This window comes from Podarcis filfolensis, assembly GCF_964270895.1.
Source record: "Podarcis filfolensis genome assembly, chromosome: 9".
NCBI lineage: Eukaryota > Metazoa > Chordata > Lepidosauria > Squamata > Lacertidae > Podarcis > Podarcis filfolensis.
The window spans coordinates 59,776,323-59,797,188 of NC_139610.1; the positions used below are offsets into that span (position 1 = coordinate 59,776,323).

General features: G+C 49.2%; 1 protein-coding gene across 1 annotated transcript; it reads right to left on the reverse strand.

Annotated features, from left to right (window-relative positions):
- Positions 1–13,526: 13,526 nt before the first annotated feature.
- ATOH1 (atonal bHLH transcription factor 1) lies at positions 13,527–17,417 on the reverse strand. Its single transcript, XM_083572094.1, has one exon. It carries the CDS (start codon positions 17,210–17,212, stop codon positions 16,187–16,189), a length of 1,026 nt encoding a protein of 341 aa, XP_083428220.1. The 5' UTR covers positions 17,213–17,417; the 3' UTR covers positions 13,527–16,186.
- Between the last annotated feature and the right edge of the window lie 3,449 nt (positions 17,418–20,866).

The window sequence follows — 20,866 nt, forward strand, 5'->3', positions numbered from 1 at the left end:
TGACTACAGAAGGCTCTGCCTCTGGGATCAATAAACACTGGGCAAAGAATCAGCTCATACAAACTTCAGGAAGTTATTGCCTTTCCTCCATGATTACATTTATTTACCAAGGATGCCTTATCTAATTGCTTTATGTGGTTCCCTCCCTTGGAGCAGGGAGGGAGCTCAATTCCTCATCCCTCAGTGTAAAAAATATTGACCATAGATAAGGTCCTGGAGGACTGCACTGGGTGGGAGTTAATAGGTACCAGACTAGGCTTCTGCAGGGACACTGTGCATGCTTTGAATTAACATCAATGCAGGATGGAATGGGAAAACAAAGGAACCAGAGCTTGAAACAATCATAAGAATGATATAAATTTATACCCCACCCTTAAAAACAAACAAACAAACAAACAAACAAACAAACAAACAGGGCAGCTGACAGAATGGTTGTGTATCTTTCAGTTCTCCTTCCACCCTAGCATATACAACAAGGAAACACAGTTTATATTCCAGATAAACTGATCCCAACTGCACCCTTGCTTGTTCCACACTCAATTCCAGTGGTTCATCCTATCCTATTTGTTCTTCTCCCACCCAATTGTTCAAAAGGGCAGAAGGAAAATAGAAGCGTTTGACTTTTTCTAATGATTATTATTTTACAAGAGGAATTAGCATTGTTGAACTGTTAAAACACTTAGCTAGATTCATTAAAATAATCCTTCAGATGAACTTTAAAGTCCATTGTGTTATCTGTGTGTATATTTTGAAAGAGGCTAAATTACACAGCACGATCTCCAGGGGAAGAATTCTGACTTCAAACAGAGATCCCCGCTCTTGAATATAGATAGATCAGCCAGATGGGCTGGTGCCCAGTCTCACTGATTTGCAGCAGAATAACTGCCAATAAAAGCCTTCGCCTACACACATGCACACATGTATATGTGCACACACATATCATCAGCCTCCAAAGTGCTTAGACAGAAACTGATTTAAATGTATTAACTTGATTAAATTATGCTTTTAAAAACTGGTTTTGCCTAACCTGAAGTTTTGGTTACATCATCGCCTGTTAATGTCTATGCAACCGAAAAATCAGGTGGCTTATTCCTCCATGAATTTGTCTTTTAAAGTGGTCCAAGTTGGTGGTCATCACTGGGAATAAGTTCCATGGCTTAACTATGCATTGCATAAAGAAGCACTTTCTTTTATCTGTCCTGAATCTCTAACGTTCCGTTTTATTGGATGTCCATGATATTCCAATGGTCCAATCTACTTTCTCCATGTCATGTATAATTTTATAAACTTTTATTGTGTCGCCTCTTACTTGCTTTTTCTCAATACTAAAAAGACCCAGATGCAAAAGGTAAGAAGTCTGAGAGTGAGGGCTCATCTCCACTTCCACCTTTCCCATGCCTAGAAGCCATGGGTCTGGGCAGTTTCCACTTGTCCCTCCACTTCCTCAAGGAAACCCTTGGGCAGTGACTGGCTCAAGGCCACCCTGTGAGTTTCATGACCCAGCAGGGATATTAACCCTCATTTCCCAGCTCCTAGTCTGACATTCTAACCACTACACCAGACAGACCCTTGTGGAATGGTGAAAGGTGTCATTAACCTTTGCCTCAGGCAGCAAAATGTCTCAAGCCGGCCCTGTTGGGTGGGGATGAAGCCAGAGAGCAGGGTCTCTGACGGTGAATGTAGAACAGTGGTTCTCCAACTTCCTGCCCCCCCAACCACTTGAAAACTGCTGAGGGACTTTGCAGATCACTTATTTATTTTTCTGCCTTTGCAGCCATTGTAATGTGTTATGCTAGATGCTGAATGGTTTTAATTGCATTTTTATGGCTTATTTTATTTATTATATATTGGATTTTATTGTATTGGATTTTATATATTGAATTTTATTGCATTGCCATTTGAACACCATAAAATTCAAATTGCAATGCAATAAAATATGATGTAAGAAATAGAAGGAGCGATAAAATACAACTAAAAATCAATAAGAATATTTAGCGTGATGGATGTGCCATCTCCCGTCTTCAACCACAAATACACCATGGACCATCACAATGAAGCTTGTGGACCACTGGTGGTCCACAGACCACAACGTGGGAATCCTTGATGTAGGACTTCGGCAAGTTCACTTGGATAAACTGATAAAGCAGTCCACACAGTGCCAGGACATAGATGGATTAGATGAATCCTAGCTTCTGGCAAAGGACTATTCAGTGGGACCATGTGGTGGTGGTGCTTTTTCCTAATAACATCTTGAAGGCTTCAAGTGGAACAGTAAGGATGCATATCTGCAGATGACTCAACAGTTCAGCTAGTTTTAAAAGTGACCTGAATGCAATGTGTTTTTGTTGTGCTGCTTCTGCTGTTGCTGGAACATCAAAACAAGAGGGGGAGGTCCTCTTCTCTGGCTCTAGCACCAACTGCTTATAGTTAGAGCAATCCTGCTATGACAGTGTAAGATTATAATGTGTCTATGTGTTACATACTAGAAGGATTCCCTGATTCTCACAATAATCATTCTATTAATCCAAGTATGCCCAGGTTTTAGAAGGCACATATCAGCTTGTCTCAGGCAACTTTGCCTAAGGCAGCTGTGCAAAGTACTTAAGAGAATTAATTGTCTCTTAACCATTATTTTTCACTCATAATGGGAAGCAAGAAAGCCCAGGCCAGAGACTACATAACCACCAGCTCCTGAAGGGACCATCCACAACCTGAGATAACGGTTAGGGCAGCCCCACACTCACCTTCCCAGGTGCTCCTCAAGACCTGTGTGTCCTGAGGAAAGACAATAAAAGGGGGCTAAGCTCTCCAAGTACCATGTTTAGCAAAATCACATTACATCTGCACAAAGGACAGGGCCTTTGAAGTTGTGACGCCCTGACTCTGAAATCCTTTCCCCAATGATGCACACCTGACACCGACATTACAGTTTTTGGGGCCTCAGCTCAAATTCACCACATTCTCCCAGACATTTAAGATGGCTTTTGAGTTGGCATTTACCCTTACTTTAGCTTTACATTTCAAGTCTGCCTCCTATTCCTTGCCTTTATCTCTCTTCTCTGTGTATTTTTTTTTTAATGTATTTATGGGTTGCTCCACTTGAGAATCATTGGTAAGAAGGGCAGTTCAACCAAAGGAGTTTTTTGCTTGCTGGTGCCGCAGACTTTGTTTCCATCTTCTTGCATGTGCCTTTTTTCATTCGTACTGCGGGTTATCATTCCTATTCGGTTGCTGTCCGCATCTATATCGGTGTTCTACCTGGATTTGTGAGCTCTTGTTTTGTTTGTGTGGGGAAATGGGGGGGACCAGTTCCATGGAAAAGAAAGTTTTTTGAGGAATAAGCAAACCGTGGACCCCACCCCACCTCCACCCCACCGGCCCCCCGTCCCTCTTTCCCGCCTCGTGGTGCCCTCGCGTGCTGCCAACTCCTCGGGAGGCGAGCCTCTGCCTCGCTGCTGTGCGCGCCCTGGAGGGCTTGACTAATGCTGGCTGTTGTGCTCCGCTGGGCCGCGGGGGAAGGTGATGATGAAGAGGATGATGGCGAGGACGTTCAATGCGCCGCCGCAGCTCCCTGAGGGGCAGCCTGAATGGCCCCTCCGCTCACCAGCTGACAGCGCGTGCTCCGCTCCAGACACCCGGCCTCGGCGGCCAAGAGACGCCGCCAGCCAGCCAGCCAGCCCTGCAAACCCGCGCGCGACCAGGCAGGCAGGCAGGCAGGCGCGCGCGCGCTCGCCTTCCTCTTCCCCTCGCTCCCCTTGTCATCTGGGCAGCCCTAATTAAGAAGCGCTCGCGAAGTGGCGACCCTCCCGCTTCTTCGCTTGTTCCCCTTCTGCTTAACCCTTTCCTTTCACCATCCCTCCAGACCCCCTTGCATGGGGAAGGGAGCCAAGGACGCCGGAGACGAGCCTTAGTTACAGGTGGAGAACATTTTTCGAGGGCTGCTGCCAACCGACTGAAAACTTGGATGAAGAAAAGAAAAGCGAGTCCGCTGCGAGGCTTTTGCGCAGCCCCAATCCTACGTGCATGTTTAAACCGGCATGAAGTCCCACGTGGTGTTCACAGGAGCAGTGACTATGAGGATTGTGCATTACGATCCGGAATATAACTTCTTCCTTATCCACATTTATTGAGACCTTACTCTCCATTCCTAGCGATTTCATTCATATACAGTATATGGAATTCATATTTCTGGAATGATAAGAAGCTTATTTAAGCAACTGGGGAAATGATCCACATCTGCAAACTGCAGAAACCTACCAACCAACCAAAAACCACATCGTTGTTTGCTGAGCGGAGCCGGACGGCCATTTTACTACTTATGAAAGTTACAGTGGTTTAAAATGTGTTCTTGTTACAGCTGCAAGGCTAGACTAGGTGGCTAACCCATGGCCTGCCAGATGTTGTTGAAGTCCAGTTCCCACCATCTCAGACCATTGACTAGGCTGACAGGGGCTGATGGGAGTTGGAGTTCACTAACATCTGGGGTGTCCATCTCCGCTCTAACGGGTGTTTCACCCAGCTAATTAGCTGCTGTTCCTCTTTTTTTTAAAAGGTAATTAATCGTAGTTAAAGATCCCCATTAATTAGGTCGATAGCAAGAGTGAGCCTGCGACCTTTTACACGGTAGCAAGCCCCAATGAGAACAACGAGAGTTAATGAATAGCTTTAAATATGCTTAGGCTCCTGCTTGCAATCAATGGGTAGTAGGTCCCATTGAATCTAATGCATTTACGCCCCAAGAAGCGTGGAGAGGATTGCAAAACAGGTGGCAAAGCGACACCTGAAGGCCGGCTTTCTGGCGCTCTGCGCTTTGATGCAAATACGTGCCTGAACTTATTACTCCTTAGGAGGGCTGGCAGGAGCCCTAAAGCCTGATCTGCTACATGTTTTCTCAGAAGTGTTTAGTGGGGCTTAGGAGGAAAGCTGGATTGACGTCAGACTGCCTTTCGAGTCTACATGCGGTAGATCAACCAACTAGATAGTAGTGGTTTGCACACTTACCAGGGAGTAGTGATGTATGGAAGTGAGAGCTGGACCATAAAGAAGGCTTATCGTTGAAGAATTGATGTTTTTGAATTATGGTGCTGGAGGAGACTCTTGAGAGTCCCATGGACTGCAAGAAGATCAAACCTATCCATTCTGAAGGAGATCAGCCCTGAGTGCTCACTGGAAGGACAGATCCTGAAGTTGAGGCTCCAATACTTTGGCCACCTCATGAGAAGAGAAGACTCCCTGGAAAAGACCCTGATGCTGGGAAAGACTGAGGGCACAAGGAGAAGGGGACAACAGAGGACGAGATGGTTGGACAGTGTTCTCAAAGCTACCAGCATGAGTTTGACCAAACTGCGGGAGTCAGTGGAAGACAGGAGTGCCTGGCATGCTCTGGTCCATGGGGACACGACTAAACAACAACAACAAGCGCCTTTAAGTCAGTGGAAGCTACTCCTGGGCAGTCGCGCCCAGATTCAATCTCTGCGTTTCCACTGGACTCACGGGGGATGGAGTTGGTGGGATGGTGGGATTTGTAGTCCAACAACTTCCTGAGAGCCGCAGGTTTCCCCGTTCCATTAGTTATAAGTGCTACTTCATAATATGCTCAGCCAGCCCTGCTGTGTTGGGGGACTCCACGTGCTCATTCTGCGGAATGGGACTCTAGACTTCGCACTCGGTATACCTTTAAAGCACATTCCAAGCACATCCCTCCTACAAATAATTATGGGAAGTGTAGTTTACCCCTCACAGACCTGCAGTGCCCAATATTATTAGCAAACTACAATACCTAGAATTCTTCGGAGGGAGGGGGAAGAATGTGCTTTAAACAACCGTCTTGCTTGAAAATAAATAGGCTCAATGTGAAAACCACTTCCAAAACATTTCTGCTTTAGTTAGAATACACTTTGGTTCGTATTTCTTAATATTTGTGCAGCTTGGAGTACAGTGAATAGAGCTCTTCCACACACAGGAGCCAACTGCTAGGGCCCGAGGACTCTTCAGCCCCACCCCAATAAAATATTTGAGGGGGCAGACCCTCCCCCCCAACAAAGTTGATGGGCATTGCCATTCAAATAGTGTGTGCGGCCGTGTCTTGTGATCGATTATGTGGGGCGGGGCTGATCTGCCCCCCACAAAAAAGTTCATTCAGCTTGGCACCCCTGCCAGCATACAAGTCATCCTGTTTAAATTAACCTTTCGGATTACCGGTCAGATTTCTAAAACAAAACAAAAAACAAGCCAGCGTAGTTATGTCAACTCAGATCTGAGACCCACTGAGATCAATTGGGCTTTCTATTGGGTGACTGTGTATCGGATTGCCGTGTTAATGGATAGAATATAAACACTGGAAAATTCCACCAGGGAGTCCTACCTTTTAAGTTAAGCCTTCCCCGCCCACTAAGATCATAAACTTCCCTCTCGGCTAGTACAAACCACAGAAACGTGCTCCGATCGATAAACCCACCCTGGGTTTCACGCCAATACAAAGCTTCCCGCAACTCATTTCACACTCCGATGCGTAAGTTCCGCTCGGCCAAGTGTTAACACCCCCCGCCCCCCAACACGCTCTGCCTCATCGATTGAAAAGTGAGACACCACTTCAAAAACGAAACAGGAACCCATCCTTTAGGTGCGGTTGCGGTCCGCAGTGAGAGGAGCACCCAAGTACAGTACTCTGAATGAGTGGTGAGGTTTGGGGGCCGCAAGTCTACGCACCCTTATGTAAGCTCCGTCGAACTCCTTGGGAAATATTTATGGGTAGTCAAGCATAAGACTGCATTGTTCGTGTCAATCTGGAATCCTATATGCACGCTTACTCGTGTAAGTGGAAGGAGGGAAAGTACCACCTCTGATGTCACAGTAGTTGGGATAGTGTTGTCTCTCGGGGCGCCATTGGTCCATTCTCTGCATATCGGAAGGATGCGCTTTTGTCAGAGAGTCATCCACCAAATAGGCTAAGCAGAGGAAGAGGGAGATCATGGGAGGTTAAGGGTTAAGCTGTCGCTCTTATTTGGGTGGGGGGGCATTTCATGATGACCAAGCAATGTCACGAAAGCAACGAGCAAGCCTTTGAGTCACCCGGAACTCTTAATCAGGCAAACTGGGTGGAGTGGGGAGAACCTAGGAACGTACGAAGAGCCTGGTGGATCAGGGCGATGGTCCAGGAAGTCCAGCATCTGGTTCTTACAGTGGCCACCCAGTTGCCCTCAAAGAGGATCCGGAGCACAATAGCGCTCTTCCTTCCTGTGGTTTCCAGAAACTGGTATTCAGAAACATGACTGCCTCTCTGACCCCGGAGCATGACCACCGTGGCTCGTAACCGTGGCTAGCAGCCTCACCCTCCAAGAAATTGCCCAATCCTCCTTGAAAGCCATCCAAGTTGGTGGTCATCTCTGCATCCCGTGGCAGCGAGTTCCACATGCGATGCCTGAGGAAGTACTTTCTTTCATCATGCAACGTTCAGCTGCATCAGATCACGTGCCTGAGTTCGGAGAGTTAGGAGAGAGGGAGGGAAAACTGTCTCCATCCGCTTTCTCCGTGACGTGTAGAATTTGATACACTTCTATCCAGGCACTTCTCACTCGGCTTTTCTCTGAACCAAACAAGCCTCAGAGGGGTTCGCTTTCCAAGCAAGTGTGTATAAGACTGCAGCGCCATAAAGACCATAAGAAACTGACTTATACCGAGTCCGACCATTAGGCCCCCTAGCCAGCGTTGTCTACACTGACTGGCAGAGGCTTTCCAGGCAAAGGGTCTTTCCCAATACTGCCTATAGGCATGGGCGTGGCCAGGGGTGGCGGCAGCTGCCCCCCCCCCAATCAAGTAAATAAATATACTTAACTAACTGACCAACTGCATCACAGATATTTCGGTTCTCCCCCCCCCCCACAAAACCTTCCCCCACTACAATAAATCTTGGTTAAACTCATGCCTGTAGGTGCCTAGAATCGAACCTATGATTTTCCGCATGCGAAGCACATGCCCGACCATTGAGCTATTTGGTCCTTGCTCAAGGAAGCCTGTTCTAATTTCAAACCCCAAAACTAACCCAAACCAAAACCCAGGAAAACCTTCAATATCCCGTGTGTAATTTACTTGAGAGCCTAACTGAGCTCGGTGAGACTTCTGAGTATTTTGGCATTGTTTCCAATCAAAAAGAATAGAAATGCAATGATTTAGGACTACAGCGCCAATACGCTTAAAGGTTTGGTTTTATTATTAATATTTGTATTTGTATTAATATCGCCATAATCTTTAAGCACACGGACGCTGCAGTTTGTTACTTGGGAGTAAATTGCATCAGAAAGAATGGGACTTCTTTTGAGAAAACACGACCAGGACTGCAAATCCCACTGACGACTCCGGAGACTAGAGCGAAACGCGCGCTCTGCAGCCCCACCTCCGGAGGAGAACTTCGCCCGCAGCGCGGTGCGGTAACTTTCTTTCTAACGCTCTCCGCCCCCGCCCCGACGGGGTCCTTGGAGGCGCTTCCCAACCCCAAACCCCATTGATTTCCAAGGAGCTGCTTCCCAGCTGATGTATTTGGGAGGAGGTGCCAATGACTTATTAAAGCCACACCGTGCCCTCGCCTTTGTCTCGCTCCGAGGCGCTATTAAGCATGCTTGGCGCGGGCGCATAACTGATTCCTTTGCGCCCAGTCTCTTGGATACTTGGGGGCTGACTTGGGAAGGTAGAAGCTAATTGCTAATAATGGAGAGAAAGGAACCAGCCAGCATCGCGGGAGTGGCCCGGCATATGGCGAATGAACGGCCTCCAACGCTCAATATTCACGTTTCCAAAATATTAATGAGATTAGAGCAACCTGCAGCTACGCGCTACAGCTTGTAAATGGGGGAACAAGCGGGGGGCGGGGGGGGAGGAGAGGGGGGTGACAAAGGCTTGTTATGCAAAGGCCGGAACAGAACCTCAGAGTGGAAAATGTGTGTTGGTTTTCCCTTACACCCAGTGCCCGTTTAAAGATATAATTAAGAGAATTAAATGTAATGAACTCCCCCGCTCCCGCAACCAGGGAACTATGCATCTTTGCAACAATTCCGTGAGGTACGTAAGACTGACAGGTGCCAAGTAACTCAGCGAGCCTGACGTGCGTGCTCTTCAACTAAGCTTTTACTCAGAGTAGACCCATTGAAAGTAACAGACATGACTAAGCTAGGGTCATTCTTTTATATGGGCAGGGTCTGCTGTGAGAAAAACCTCCTTGACGACCTGCCGCTATGATCCTAGATCCTGCGATCCTAAATTATGATCCTAGCCTCATAACTTTATTTTGTTATTTCTTTATTTATTCCACTTATATCCCACTCCGCCACCTCGCCCTCCATGGAGGTCAAGATAACCTATATGGTTCTCCCCTTCCTTATTTACACCCCACGAGAGGCAGTCACTCACTGGCCGGGGTCACCTTCATGGCTGAATGGGAATTTGCACCCGGGTCTCCCAGATGCTAGTCCAATGCTCTAACCACTGCACCACACTCAGTTCGCATGTATTTGTTCATTGTTGTCGAGCGCAAACTGAGTAGCGTGTTGGGAACCAGGACGAAGACCTTTCCAAGTCCAAGCTTAAAATGTTCTTGCTCCAATGGAAGCAAAGCCCCTTTTAAGGAGCTTGTTCCTTTATCCTTGCAATCCTGAGGGCTTTTACCCTTAAACAAACAAACAAACAAACAAACAAACCCGTTATGTTCAGTAGAGCTTACTTCGGGGAAAGTATGCATTGGACTTGTTTATGGGGGTGTATTTGCTTGTTTTAAACCTAACCTTCCTCCCGGAGACAAAAATCACTGGGAATCACAATATTTAAAAAATGCAGATCTATCCAAGTTACATGACTAGGTTTACTGGACTGCCGGACTTAAAGCAGGGGCCACTTCAGTACAGCTAAGGCTGCGATCCTAGACACACTTAATGCGTCAGTAAAACCAACGGGATAAAACGGAGCTTTCCACTGAGTCAATATGAACTTTCTAGTGAAGGATTTGTGTGCTTAAGGCTCCTATTGAAATCAACGGGAGTTGGCATGATTTAATTGATATCAGGGTCATCTGTCTCCCTCACTCCCAACGCGAGAGGATGCTTGGGAAGGTTCCAAGTGAGATCCACTTTTGGATTTTGTTGCTTTTAAAAGCACCGCTATAGAGTTCAATGGGCTTACAAAGCCCGATCCTATGGACATCTACTCAGAAACAAGTCCTACTGAGTTCAAAGGGATTTGCATTCTGAGCCTATGCCTGTCTACTCAGAAGCAAGTCCTACTGAGAGCAACTGAGTTCAAAGATATTTGCAGCCGGATCCTAGGCATGTTCACTCAGAAGCAAATTCAAAGGGACTGAAAGTCCGATCCCAGGCATGCTTACTCAAACGTAAGTTCAAAGGGATCTGCAGCCGGATTGTACCTATACAGGCCTCCTCAGAAGTAAGTCCCGTCCCCCGGGTTCCATGACCCGCACACCCGCTGCCAAGCGTGCCTAGGGTCGCAGCCTGTGTTTAGACTCGGTGCAGCAGGTGTTTTGTCCGGGAGAAGCAGCGAGGCAAGCCCAGCCCGGCGACCTGGCGGTCCTCGCTGAACTTTTCACCTTGCCCAGGGACAGTGTCACCCGCTCCGTCAGCAACCCCCGGGAGCTGCCGGGCGAGAGTGGCTCGCCGCTCACCGGCAGCAGCTCCGGGGTTCCAAGTAACCCGAAGATGGCCGATGTTTATCTCGGCCCCGGCGAAGGCGGCCGCGCGAAAGGTTATCAAGGGGGCAGGTGCTTTGTTACGCGGCGGGAAAGTGACACTCTCACCTGCTCGCTTCCTGCGCGGGCTCCCGCGGCCGCCTATCAGGGCCAGGAGCCACGAGGCGAGCCCCCCAGGAGCTGCTCCGCTCCTTGTCCAGAGCTGGAGGCTCCCGGGCGGGGGGGGGGGGGGAGGCAGGAGAAACGAGCAGCCCGAGAAAGGAGAGACTGGCAGGCAGGCAGGCGAGGGAAGTGGGCGGGAGGTACTGCGCAAAAGCTGCTGTCCTCTCCAGCGGGACTTCCTTCCGAGTAAACCTGCGCTCGGGATTTGCGCTGAATCTGCTGCGGAAAACTCACGTGAGGTTGGAGAGACCCGAATCTCTCCAAACCGAATCTGAGCAGAACAATATTCACCACGCATGTGGTTCCTAGCAACTGGCGTTCAGAGATACACTGCCTCAGACAGTGGAGATAGAATATACATTTTCTCTATCCACTTTCTATGCCGTGCGTAATTTTGTGCGCTTCTATCTTGTCGCCTCTTACTCCTCTTCTTAAAGGAGAGCCTCTCCACCCCCTTGATCGTTCGGGTTGCCCTTTTCTGAACCTTTTGCAACAATTGCCTTTTTGAGTTGAGGCGACCAGAACTCTATAAGAGTATTCCAAGTTACAAGGGGCAAGTTGGGAGAGAAAAAGGGCTCTTGCCTTCATAGCCTGCTTGTGCGCTCCTTGGAAGCTTTTATTTGACCGCTGTCGGAAGAAGAGGGTTGGATAAATGCCCCCGCCCCCAGCTGTCATCCAGCAAGTCTCTCCTGTTGAGAAATTATACACTACCTTACTCAAGAATAAAGCCCAGTTTCAAAATAAAAACATTCATGGAAACAATATAAATATACCCCTGGCTTAAAACAACAACAACATTTGCCCCTCGTGGGATTGTAATGGGTATCGGTGGAGAATGGGATCCCACAAACCACTGAAGGGGAAGTATTTTAGGGTACCTAGATGCTGAATTGGTTTACGATAAATGCTCCATCGCTACTGGCGGCCCCTGAAACACTTCCTTGAGATTATTGCTAGATTCATGCCGGTAAGGAAAGTATGAAGTGTCTAGTACCAGGGTACGAAATGTATTATGCTACTAATAATATTTAACGTTTGTGTAGCGCTTTTAAGCGTTCAAAGCGCTTCGCGAGCATGATCGAGTTGCAATTATTACCACAACCCCGCAAGTATTATCGCCGCCACCATTTCCCATTGCGGCTGAAAGTGGTTTGCCTCTAGTCACCTAGGGACATAAGGGCAAAGGGACATCCCTTCGTGTGTGAGAGGCTATAAAACGACGTGTTATATAGCGTGTTCTTAAGCGCTTACGTCCTCCTCTGTCCTGGAATTACTTCCCTGTTTGCAGTTACGCAGAGTGCAGGTGGCTGGACTCTGCACACCCTCAGAGGCACTCCTGCCTTAATAATTATTTCGAATGCTTCAGAACTGAAGTTCTGGCGCTGGAATCTGGTTAAGAGGCTCAGCTTTGCTTTGTGAGGCTCACGTTAAGCCTTTTCACAGCAGACTAGACTAAGCGGGATCGGGCAACCAGTACAGCTCTGGCGTGATCACGCTGTACCTCTGTTGGTTTAAGGCTTCCCAAAGAATCTCTTTTCAGTAACATATGCGGGAGTTTAGGTTGAGGCTAGGTAGGCAGGGAGCTGCATTGTCGCGTCCTCTTCCATAGTGTAGCCGGAAGAGCTAAGTCCAATCAGGTCTTGGAAAAATGTACGCTCGAAGGGTATAGCCCGGGCTATATCTAAAATTTAAATTATTTTGCTCCGGAGTCCAGAGTTCAGCATACCTTCCTATCGGGACATAAGATGCACAACGTGTTTATAGTTCGGGGCGTTCAATTTATTTTGCGATTCATAATTCGATAAATGTGGGAAGCAGGGCAGAGAGAACCAGCCAGGTATAGTTGCTTTGATCTCACTGGAGCGGAGGAAAGGCTAGCTATGAATGTAACAAGAACCAGTCATCCGGCATAATAAGCGCAGTTCGAATCCACGCATTTCCCTTCCCTTCCCGAGCAAATGCATTCACGTCTCCAAACATAACCCCAGTTGTCCTAAAAACTTTTTTCTTGGAAGTAAAGGAGCGAGCTCCCGTCTGCACGGTCATCAGCTGGTAAGTCGTCTATTGGAAATGGTTCACGCGTTCTGCTGAGGCTCAGTGACTGATGAAACCCAGTGTTGAACAGGCCAATGAATCAGCCCAGTGGAATTTGTTTCCAAGCAAGTAAGGCTTCAATTCTGCATCTACCTACTTGGGACTCGGGGGGGGGGGGGGCTTACTTATGAGTAGATGTGCATAGGACTCAGCTGTGCATAAATTGCTTACACTGCATATACATAACTCTACTAGGTTAAAGTAAAAGAGCATCGTGAGAGTCAGCGAGGGCGAAACCAGTGGGATATAGAGGATTAATATGACTGGGACTAAGGTCATCACCGGTTTGAACGCGACTGCTCCCGTTCAGCAGGTGCGTGAATTGTGAAGTAGTCCTGTTGTGATGTCATAGAACAATAGGGTTGCAAAACGGAGCTTCTCGATTTAATGAACTTTCACCTAGCAAGCAGGCCATTGGTCTGTCTAGCTCGATATTGTAGCTCAATATTGTCTGCACTAACCGGCAGCGGCTTTCAAACAGGGGGCATTCCCACCTTACCTGAAGATGCCGAGAGCTGAACCTAGGACAAAGTACGTGATCTGAAACTAATATATTACCCTTTCTCGATTACTCTGTAATGTACAATGTAATGGCATTTCTGGTGTGAGAAACCCCTTAATAAACGTGTTCCTGGAATGTCTGTATTTCAGACGGAGGCATTTGCGAGGAATTGCGCTGACCTCGCATTATCATTATTTATTATTAATAGCGAACCATAGGTGCAGGCGCGCTTTATTATTTGACAAACGGAGGGATCCTGCGGAGGGGCAAATCATTCCCTGAAGCAAGAGACTTACCCCCACGTTATACCGGTCCAGTCATGATTCCTGTAAAGACGCACCTCAACAAAAGTTGTTGCTTTTAAAACTTTTTTTATTTGTTCTTTCTCTCTCTCTCAAAAAAAGTTACATAAACAATGGCAGCTGAATTTGTTAAAAAATAAACGGATCGTGTAAAAAGTCGTTTGGTTTAAAAAAAAGATAAAACAGAACCAGTAGCAAACATCCAGTAATAAATAAACAACCTGTCGCTAAAACATCACAAAAGCAAATGAAATGGACATAAATGTTTGACACGACAAACAAAAATGGTAGTTTCCCGCGTTCCCCTCCCCCCCACCCCATGCTGTTTGCAAATGAGTTTAATAATGACGATTAGAGACATGGCTGAGTTCGACACTGGTATATTAATCCAATTGGCAGTGAGTCGCTTTTCTTTTGGAGCCGCGTCTCTCAGTCTCCACTCCCGGCGGCTTGTAAAGTGCTTGCGCCAAATCCCATCTACAGAAGACGCCAACATTCGGTTTGGATGAACGTTGAGGAAAAGCTAAGCAGGATACAAACAAAAATCCGCTCCCCCTATTTACAGCCCGGGAAGAAAGGGATACCCACGAACGCTGCCCTCTCCACCGGTCCTCCTCGTTTGCACTCAGAATTTGTACAGCGATTCTGTATTCGGGATGCTTTGCAAGAGGCCAGGTTGCAAGGAAAGGTACTTGCCTTTTCGCTAGCAAAAGCCAAACACCCCTTGGGCTGACCGGGACACCGGGGCGGATGGCTAGAAGGCAGGTCCGCCTAGGGACCCCTCGCTCCGGAGGAATTCCAAGGTGGGCGCTTGATCCCAAGCGAACTCTATTGGAAGGAAGGCTGCAGTCATGAGCGCACAGGAACCCCGCTGAACACGCTGGGGAACTGCTTATGTAACTAAGCGCGGAAGTAGATTGATTTACATCAAGGGGGATTCCTTGCAAGTACATGTAGCGAGGACAAAACAGCCCTGCGTTTGGGAAGGCGGAGGAGCGCACACCAAGTCGGTGGACCCAAAAGAACCGACAACCAAACTCAGACCACTAGTATAGCCACAATCTTCAGGCTCCCCAGGGAAGCTTGTGGGACGGATGCAGCGAGGACTACAATCTCGAATCCGTGCCCAAATCTATCAGCTGAAGTCACTTCAAAGCGAAAGGCTAATTTGCCGTCTAGTTCAGATGAAGGGTTGCAATGAAACTGAATGGAACCTTGTTGATTGTAATGAGAGTCACAAGCACACTTCGTGGCAGTATTAAAAAGAACAATTAACATGTACTTCCGAGCAATTGTGCTTAGAATGAAGCTGAATGAGATCTATATCCAAACGTCAAAGGACAGAGTTCTCGCAGCTCCGACCCTAAATGCATTTACTTGGAATAGTTGAGTTGATCTCAGTTTATATACTCGCAAGAAACGATGGTTAGGCTTTCAAATGGGACAGCTCATTCCTCTGCATTACTACTGAGAAATAAGCCCCGCTGAGTTCATTTTGGGTTATTCTCAGGCAAGTTGCTGTAACTGTAATGTCTACTTGGAAGTAAGCGTCGTTGAGGTCAACGAGCTTTACTTCCAGGTACAGTGGTACATCGGGTTAAGAACTTAATTCGTTCTGGAGGTCCGTTCTTAACCTGAAACTGTTCTTAACCTGAGGTACCACTTTAGCTAATGGGGCCTCCCGCTGCCACCGCGCGATTTCTGTTCTCATCCTGAAGCAAAGTTCTTAACCCGAGGTACTATTTCCGGGTGACGTGAATATCATCTGGAGACCGAAACTTACTAGGGAGCGATCACAAGTGAACGCTTTGGAGTTTACATCCGAGGAACCCTGAGGAGCTGTCCCAAAAAGCAGTGCTTAATTTAGGAAGGGTACAGTCCATTGTCCCAGAATCTGTAATCCGGAATCTGTTTTACTCTCTCTGGTGAAGTATATGCAACTGATTCCAGCAGGGAAAGGGAAGCCAAATTTTAAAACTAGAAAAACAAACCAGGTTACATTCAGTCGGCTTCTAGAAAATCGCTTAAAAGCTAAGATTCGAAGCACAGTTGCTTGGAAGAAAGCCCCCTTTGCTTGCTTGCGAGAACAGCAACCACAGTGCTTTACGAATAGAGTTCAAGAGAAATCATGGTTCAAAAGCTTTCCCTACCGTTCTAGACCTGCGCAGGGTAAATGGCTACTTCTAGAAAGAGAAGTTAAGGAGAGTTACCCCCGCAGGTTTCCAAAGCTTTCTAAGGCTGGCGAGGTGAGTCCATCAGAGCTTGCGACACGCGTCTGATTGCCCCACATGCCCAGGATCCTGCCCTGTTCACGCCAGCAACGTCTTTCACAAGCAGTCTGAAAAGCAGTCCTCCCCCCGCATTCCCGGTCAGCCTCAGGGTCGGCTTGACGGGCAGCCGCCGATCTCACCTATCCCTCCCTGCCCGACTGACGCGCGCCTAGCTGGCCTCGTCAGAGTCACTGTAATGGGATCGGGGCGAGAACTCCCCATCGCTGCGATGGGCCGGCGGCGAGGGTTTCCTCCGCTCCTGCTGGGGCTGGCCCGACGGCGGCAGGAGCTGCGCCGGCGAGGGCGCTTTCTGCCCCAACTCCGTGAACGAGGGGAAATGCAGCGGGTCCAGTTGCACCGAGAAGCCTCCTCCTCCTGCCCCGCCCCCAGCCGACTGCTCTTGGGGAAAACGCGTCCGGCAGTGTCCCGAGGCCTGGGACCTTGGCTGTTGTTGCAGAGCGCCCCCTACAGGCGGGGTGCAGGGCGCGCGCTCGTAAGTCTGGCTGGCGGGGGCGCCGTCGGCTGGAGGTGGGCTGTGCAGCAGCTCGGCCAGCGCGCTGATGTAGATCTGCGCCATCTGCAGCGTCTCGTACTTGGAGAGCTTCTTGTCGTTGTTGAAGGAGGGGATGACATTGCGCAGCTGGTCGAAGGCGTGGTTCAGCCCGTGCATCCGCCGCCGCTCGCGGGCGTTGGCCGCCAGGCGCCTCTGCTTCTGCACGCCGCTCACCTGAGGGCCCTGGCGGAGCAGACCCCCGACGCCGCCGGGGCAGGGCGCGCGGGGCCGCGTCGCCTGCGCGTCGCCAGGGGTGCCGCCTGCCTGGTGGTGGTGTTGGTGGCGACGGTGGTGCTCCTGCAGCGCGCACAGCTTCCCCGACCCGCCGCTCCGGCTCCGGCTGCCGCCGCCCAAGTGCTCGGCCGCGTTTGCCTCCAAAAGCTCCTCGTCGTCCTCCTCGTCGTCCTCGTCGTCTTCTTCCTCATCGTCCCCCTCAGCTGCTCCTGAGAGCAGGTACCTGGGCGACGAGGTGACCCGGCCTGGGCAGCAGATGCCCAGCCAGGCTGAGGAGAAGCCGCGACTTGCCGCCGTCGCCTCCTGTCCCAGCAGAAGGCTGTCTTCCAGTGGCTGCTGCTGGGAGCCCAAATCCCTGCCGCCTTCGCCCCACTCGCTGGGCGCAGCCACGGCGCGCAGGTGGCTCATCGTGTCTGCGAGGGTTACCTCAGCGCGAGAAGTCGCCGCCGTCTGACCTGCTGCACGCGCCCTTTGCACTCTCCCCCTCAGCCCGGGACGAACAGCAAGTACTTCAGGAGCCCTGTCTAACCCTGCGACGCGCGCTCATACATAAGGGAGGAGGGAGGAAAATAATAATAGTAATAATAAAGCACACGTATACCGACACACGGCCCGCCAACAACTAGGCTTCTCCGGTTGCGGAGGGCGCTGCGCCCCCTTTAAAAAGCGGCACGCGCCGGGGTCCCCCACCCTCTCCACCTCCTCCTTCCCCGCACACACCCCTCCTCGGCGCCCCACCCTCCACCTCCCGCCCTCCTCGCGCCAGTCGCGTGTCGGCTCAGCCATTGGAGCGCGCGGGGCCTTGTCGCGTGCGGGCAGCCAATGGGCTAAAGCGTGAAGGTTGGGTGTTTGTTTGGGCTTTCTTTCTGTCTTTCTGTCTTTCTTTCTTTTGGCCAGCGCCGGGATAGAATGCGCGGGCAAGGGAGCAGGAGGAGGAGGAGGACGGAGAGACAGAAGGAAACAAAAAGTTGATATACAAAGGATGGAATACCTGAGTGTCTCTAAGTAACAGTTGCTGTCCCGCCAACAATAAGGCGGGCGTTTTTATAGCAGGCAGGGTATCGCTTGTGCGTGCGTGTGAGGGAGAAACTGAGGGAATGGCTGAGCGGGAGTTACATATACCTGCAGTCACGCGGCACCCCGGGAGTGTGTGTGAGGTAAAAGTGTGCCAACTTGTGAGGAAGGGAAGGCAAGCGGGAGGGCGCGTGCCTAGAAAGGGGTCCGTGCGAGCGCAGATTTCTTGGGTCGCCTAAACTGGCTGGGACGTGTTTTTTGGACGCCTGCTGGGGACCCTGGACCTCAGAGCTCTCTGAAACCACGAGCTGCGTTTGGTTTTGCAACGCCATTGAAGCGGCGCTTCTCCCATTGCCTTCAAGGGAAGAAGGGGGGAATACCCCTCGAAACCCCCTTCAAAGGCATTGGAATTGCAGTCAAGAAAGGTGGGCGAGTCACGTTCAATTCGAGACGCCCTTTCTTTGAGAGGATTTACACCCCAAAGTCATGGGTAGACCCTGTTGGGTTTTTTTTCTTTTGGCGCCGGATTGGTCCAGCCTCTGAAGGTGTGAGGAAAAACTTCCTCGCAAGCGCAGAGTCGTTTCTTTGCCAGAAAGAAGCCTTCGGCTCGGAGGCAGCTGGTGGCGGCTTCTCCGCCGGGCAGCGCGCGATTGGTGCGCCCTCGGGAAAGGCTGTGCTTTGCAGGACGGAGCCGAGGCGCGTGCGGGAAACTGAGCGCCCCCCGGGGACTAAATCGAGCTCTCTGGGCATCTCGGCGGCCAGCTGGCTTGGGCGAGCGGCGGAGCTCGCTAGACGCGCAAATCGAGAGAGGAAACCGAGGTCGAGATGGCCCACACATAGATAGAAGAAGGTCGCTCCTGGCTCGCCTCTGCGCGGGGTCACCAAGGCATTTTGCGCGCGCTTAGAAAGCGCAATTGGTTACAGTGGGGCTTACTTCTCAGTAAACACGCAGAGGTTCATGGTGCACTGTTGGCCCACACGGAACACTGCCGAGTGTCTACAGCTCTGAATGCTTGTACTTTACAGGTCTGCTAAGCATCAGCATAACCCAGGGTGCTCCCTCAAGGGGACATCGAACAAGAGGGATGTACACGAACGGATTCTAAACTTATAAAGATCCCGTCGAAATCAGTAGTATTAACATCTCCGGCATTTGGGAGTTTAGATAATTTGTAGTATTGCGGTAGTATTTTGGCTCTGTGGGTGTGCTCTGGGTCAGTGGAGATGTCTTCATCCCCCAAATCAATGCTATTTTTTAATTATTATCTTCCAAGAGGGGTGAGTTGGGGAGAGAGTGTCAGGATCCAACCACCTGAGGGAGTAAACCCTGCTTGAGGTAATACCTGCAACCCATCTCATGCACCTATCAGCCTCTGTCAACTGAGCCACCAAGGTGAGGCAAAAGGTTTGAACCAAAGTACCCTCTAGGGTTTCCCCCCCCAGACAGGATAAAAAAACCTTTGTATGTCTGGCACAGGGAAACATACACAAATGCAGTAGCTATTTGTGTTCCTCTTAGGAGGTAATAGTCCTTGGCAGAAATGAGTAGTTCAGGAGAGTGGAGCACTGGCTTTTCATTACACTGGGATGCACTCCTGCTTAATTATCTTGATATATCAGAAGGCCCATGCATGTCAGCATTGCTTACAAGAATACCAGCAATTAGCACATGCAAGGTCGGGTCTGCACAACGCAAGGCTTGTAGGGTAGACTGGTTGCAGCCCTCTGAAGAAGTTCCAGGTATCCACCATTTGAACTATTTTCCAACTTGTCTTGTGATTACTTCAATAGAGGGCCTCTCAACTCCAGCAGAAGTGAGGATGGGACAATGCTTGCATCCATGGTCCTGCATTCATCTTCTATGGTACCTCCTGGAGTTGATTTCAAATCTACCCCAAGATTGTGAAGTGCCTAACAGCATGCTAAGATTGTAAATTGTGGGAAGAGAAAGTTTGTCCTAGCCTAGGAGGAAACAGGAAGTTCCGACTGGCTGGTCCAAACATGTCCACTCTAGGAATGTTGTATTTGACTGCTCTGTGTTTCACATTCCAGACAAATGCTATACCAGTACAGTGGTACCTCGGGTTAAGTACTTTATTCGTTCCAGAGGTCCGTTCTTAACCTGAAACTGTTCCTAACCTGAAGCACCACTTTAGCTAATGGGGCCTCCCGTTGCTGCCGTGCCACCAGAGCACAATTTTTGTTCTCATCCTGAAGCAAAGTTCTTAACCAGAGGTACTATTTCTGGGTTAGTAGAGTCTGTAACCTGAAGCGTATGTAACCCGAGGCACCACTGTACAGTAGCTGACAGTGATATTGTCTAGCTACAACTTCCTGAAGCACAGGACACGGGACACAGGCCTAATGTTGGATGGAAGCCTCAGTGCAATAGTTCACAGTTCTCAGTTCAGAAGTTCACAGACCTGAGGGCTACGTTTACATAATTATTAACACAGGGAAGACATTACTTCTGTATTTACTACCAGATAATGTATTTGCAATAGTGCTTATTTTGAACTCATCTGTTAACCCTCCTTTTCCTTCCTGCTCTTATAGAATGCTCTCTTTTACTCTGGGTCCTGGATCTTCTGCTCCCCCCCCCTTAAAAACCCTTTAAAAATGTTTTTAATTTGCTTACAAGATGATGGCTTTCCTTCTGAAAATCAGCATAGATTTGAGTACATATAAATAGTACCTGCAATCTTGTGTCATGGTTCAGTGCCCTGAGTTCTTTTTAAGGAGCTAGCAACATCTCTGTTGACTGCTTAGGAATGCTGAACCAGTGATAGGTGAATTTACCTCGGCTTGATTTAGAATTGGCTTGGTAATTACAAGCTTTCTTGGTGAGAGTTCAGGAAAAAACCCCTCAATCATTTTACACAAGTTTTCTGCTGGTTCTTAATATTGGCACATGGATGCTGATAGTGCCCCCCCCCATATTGTATTGCCCCTACAGTTCCCAGCATTAGCTCTGGCATGGAGCCACTATACAACCAGCAAAAAGAGAGAATTTTAGAAGGGAATGGGACCAAACAATCACATGAGGTA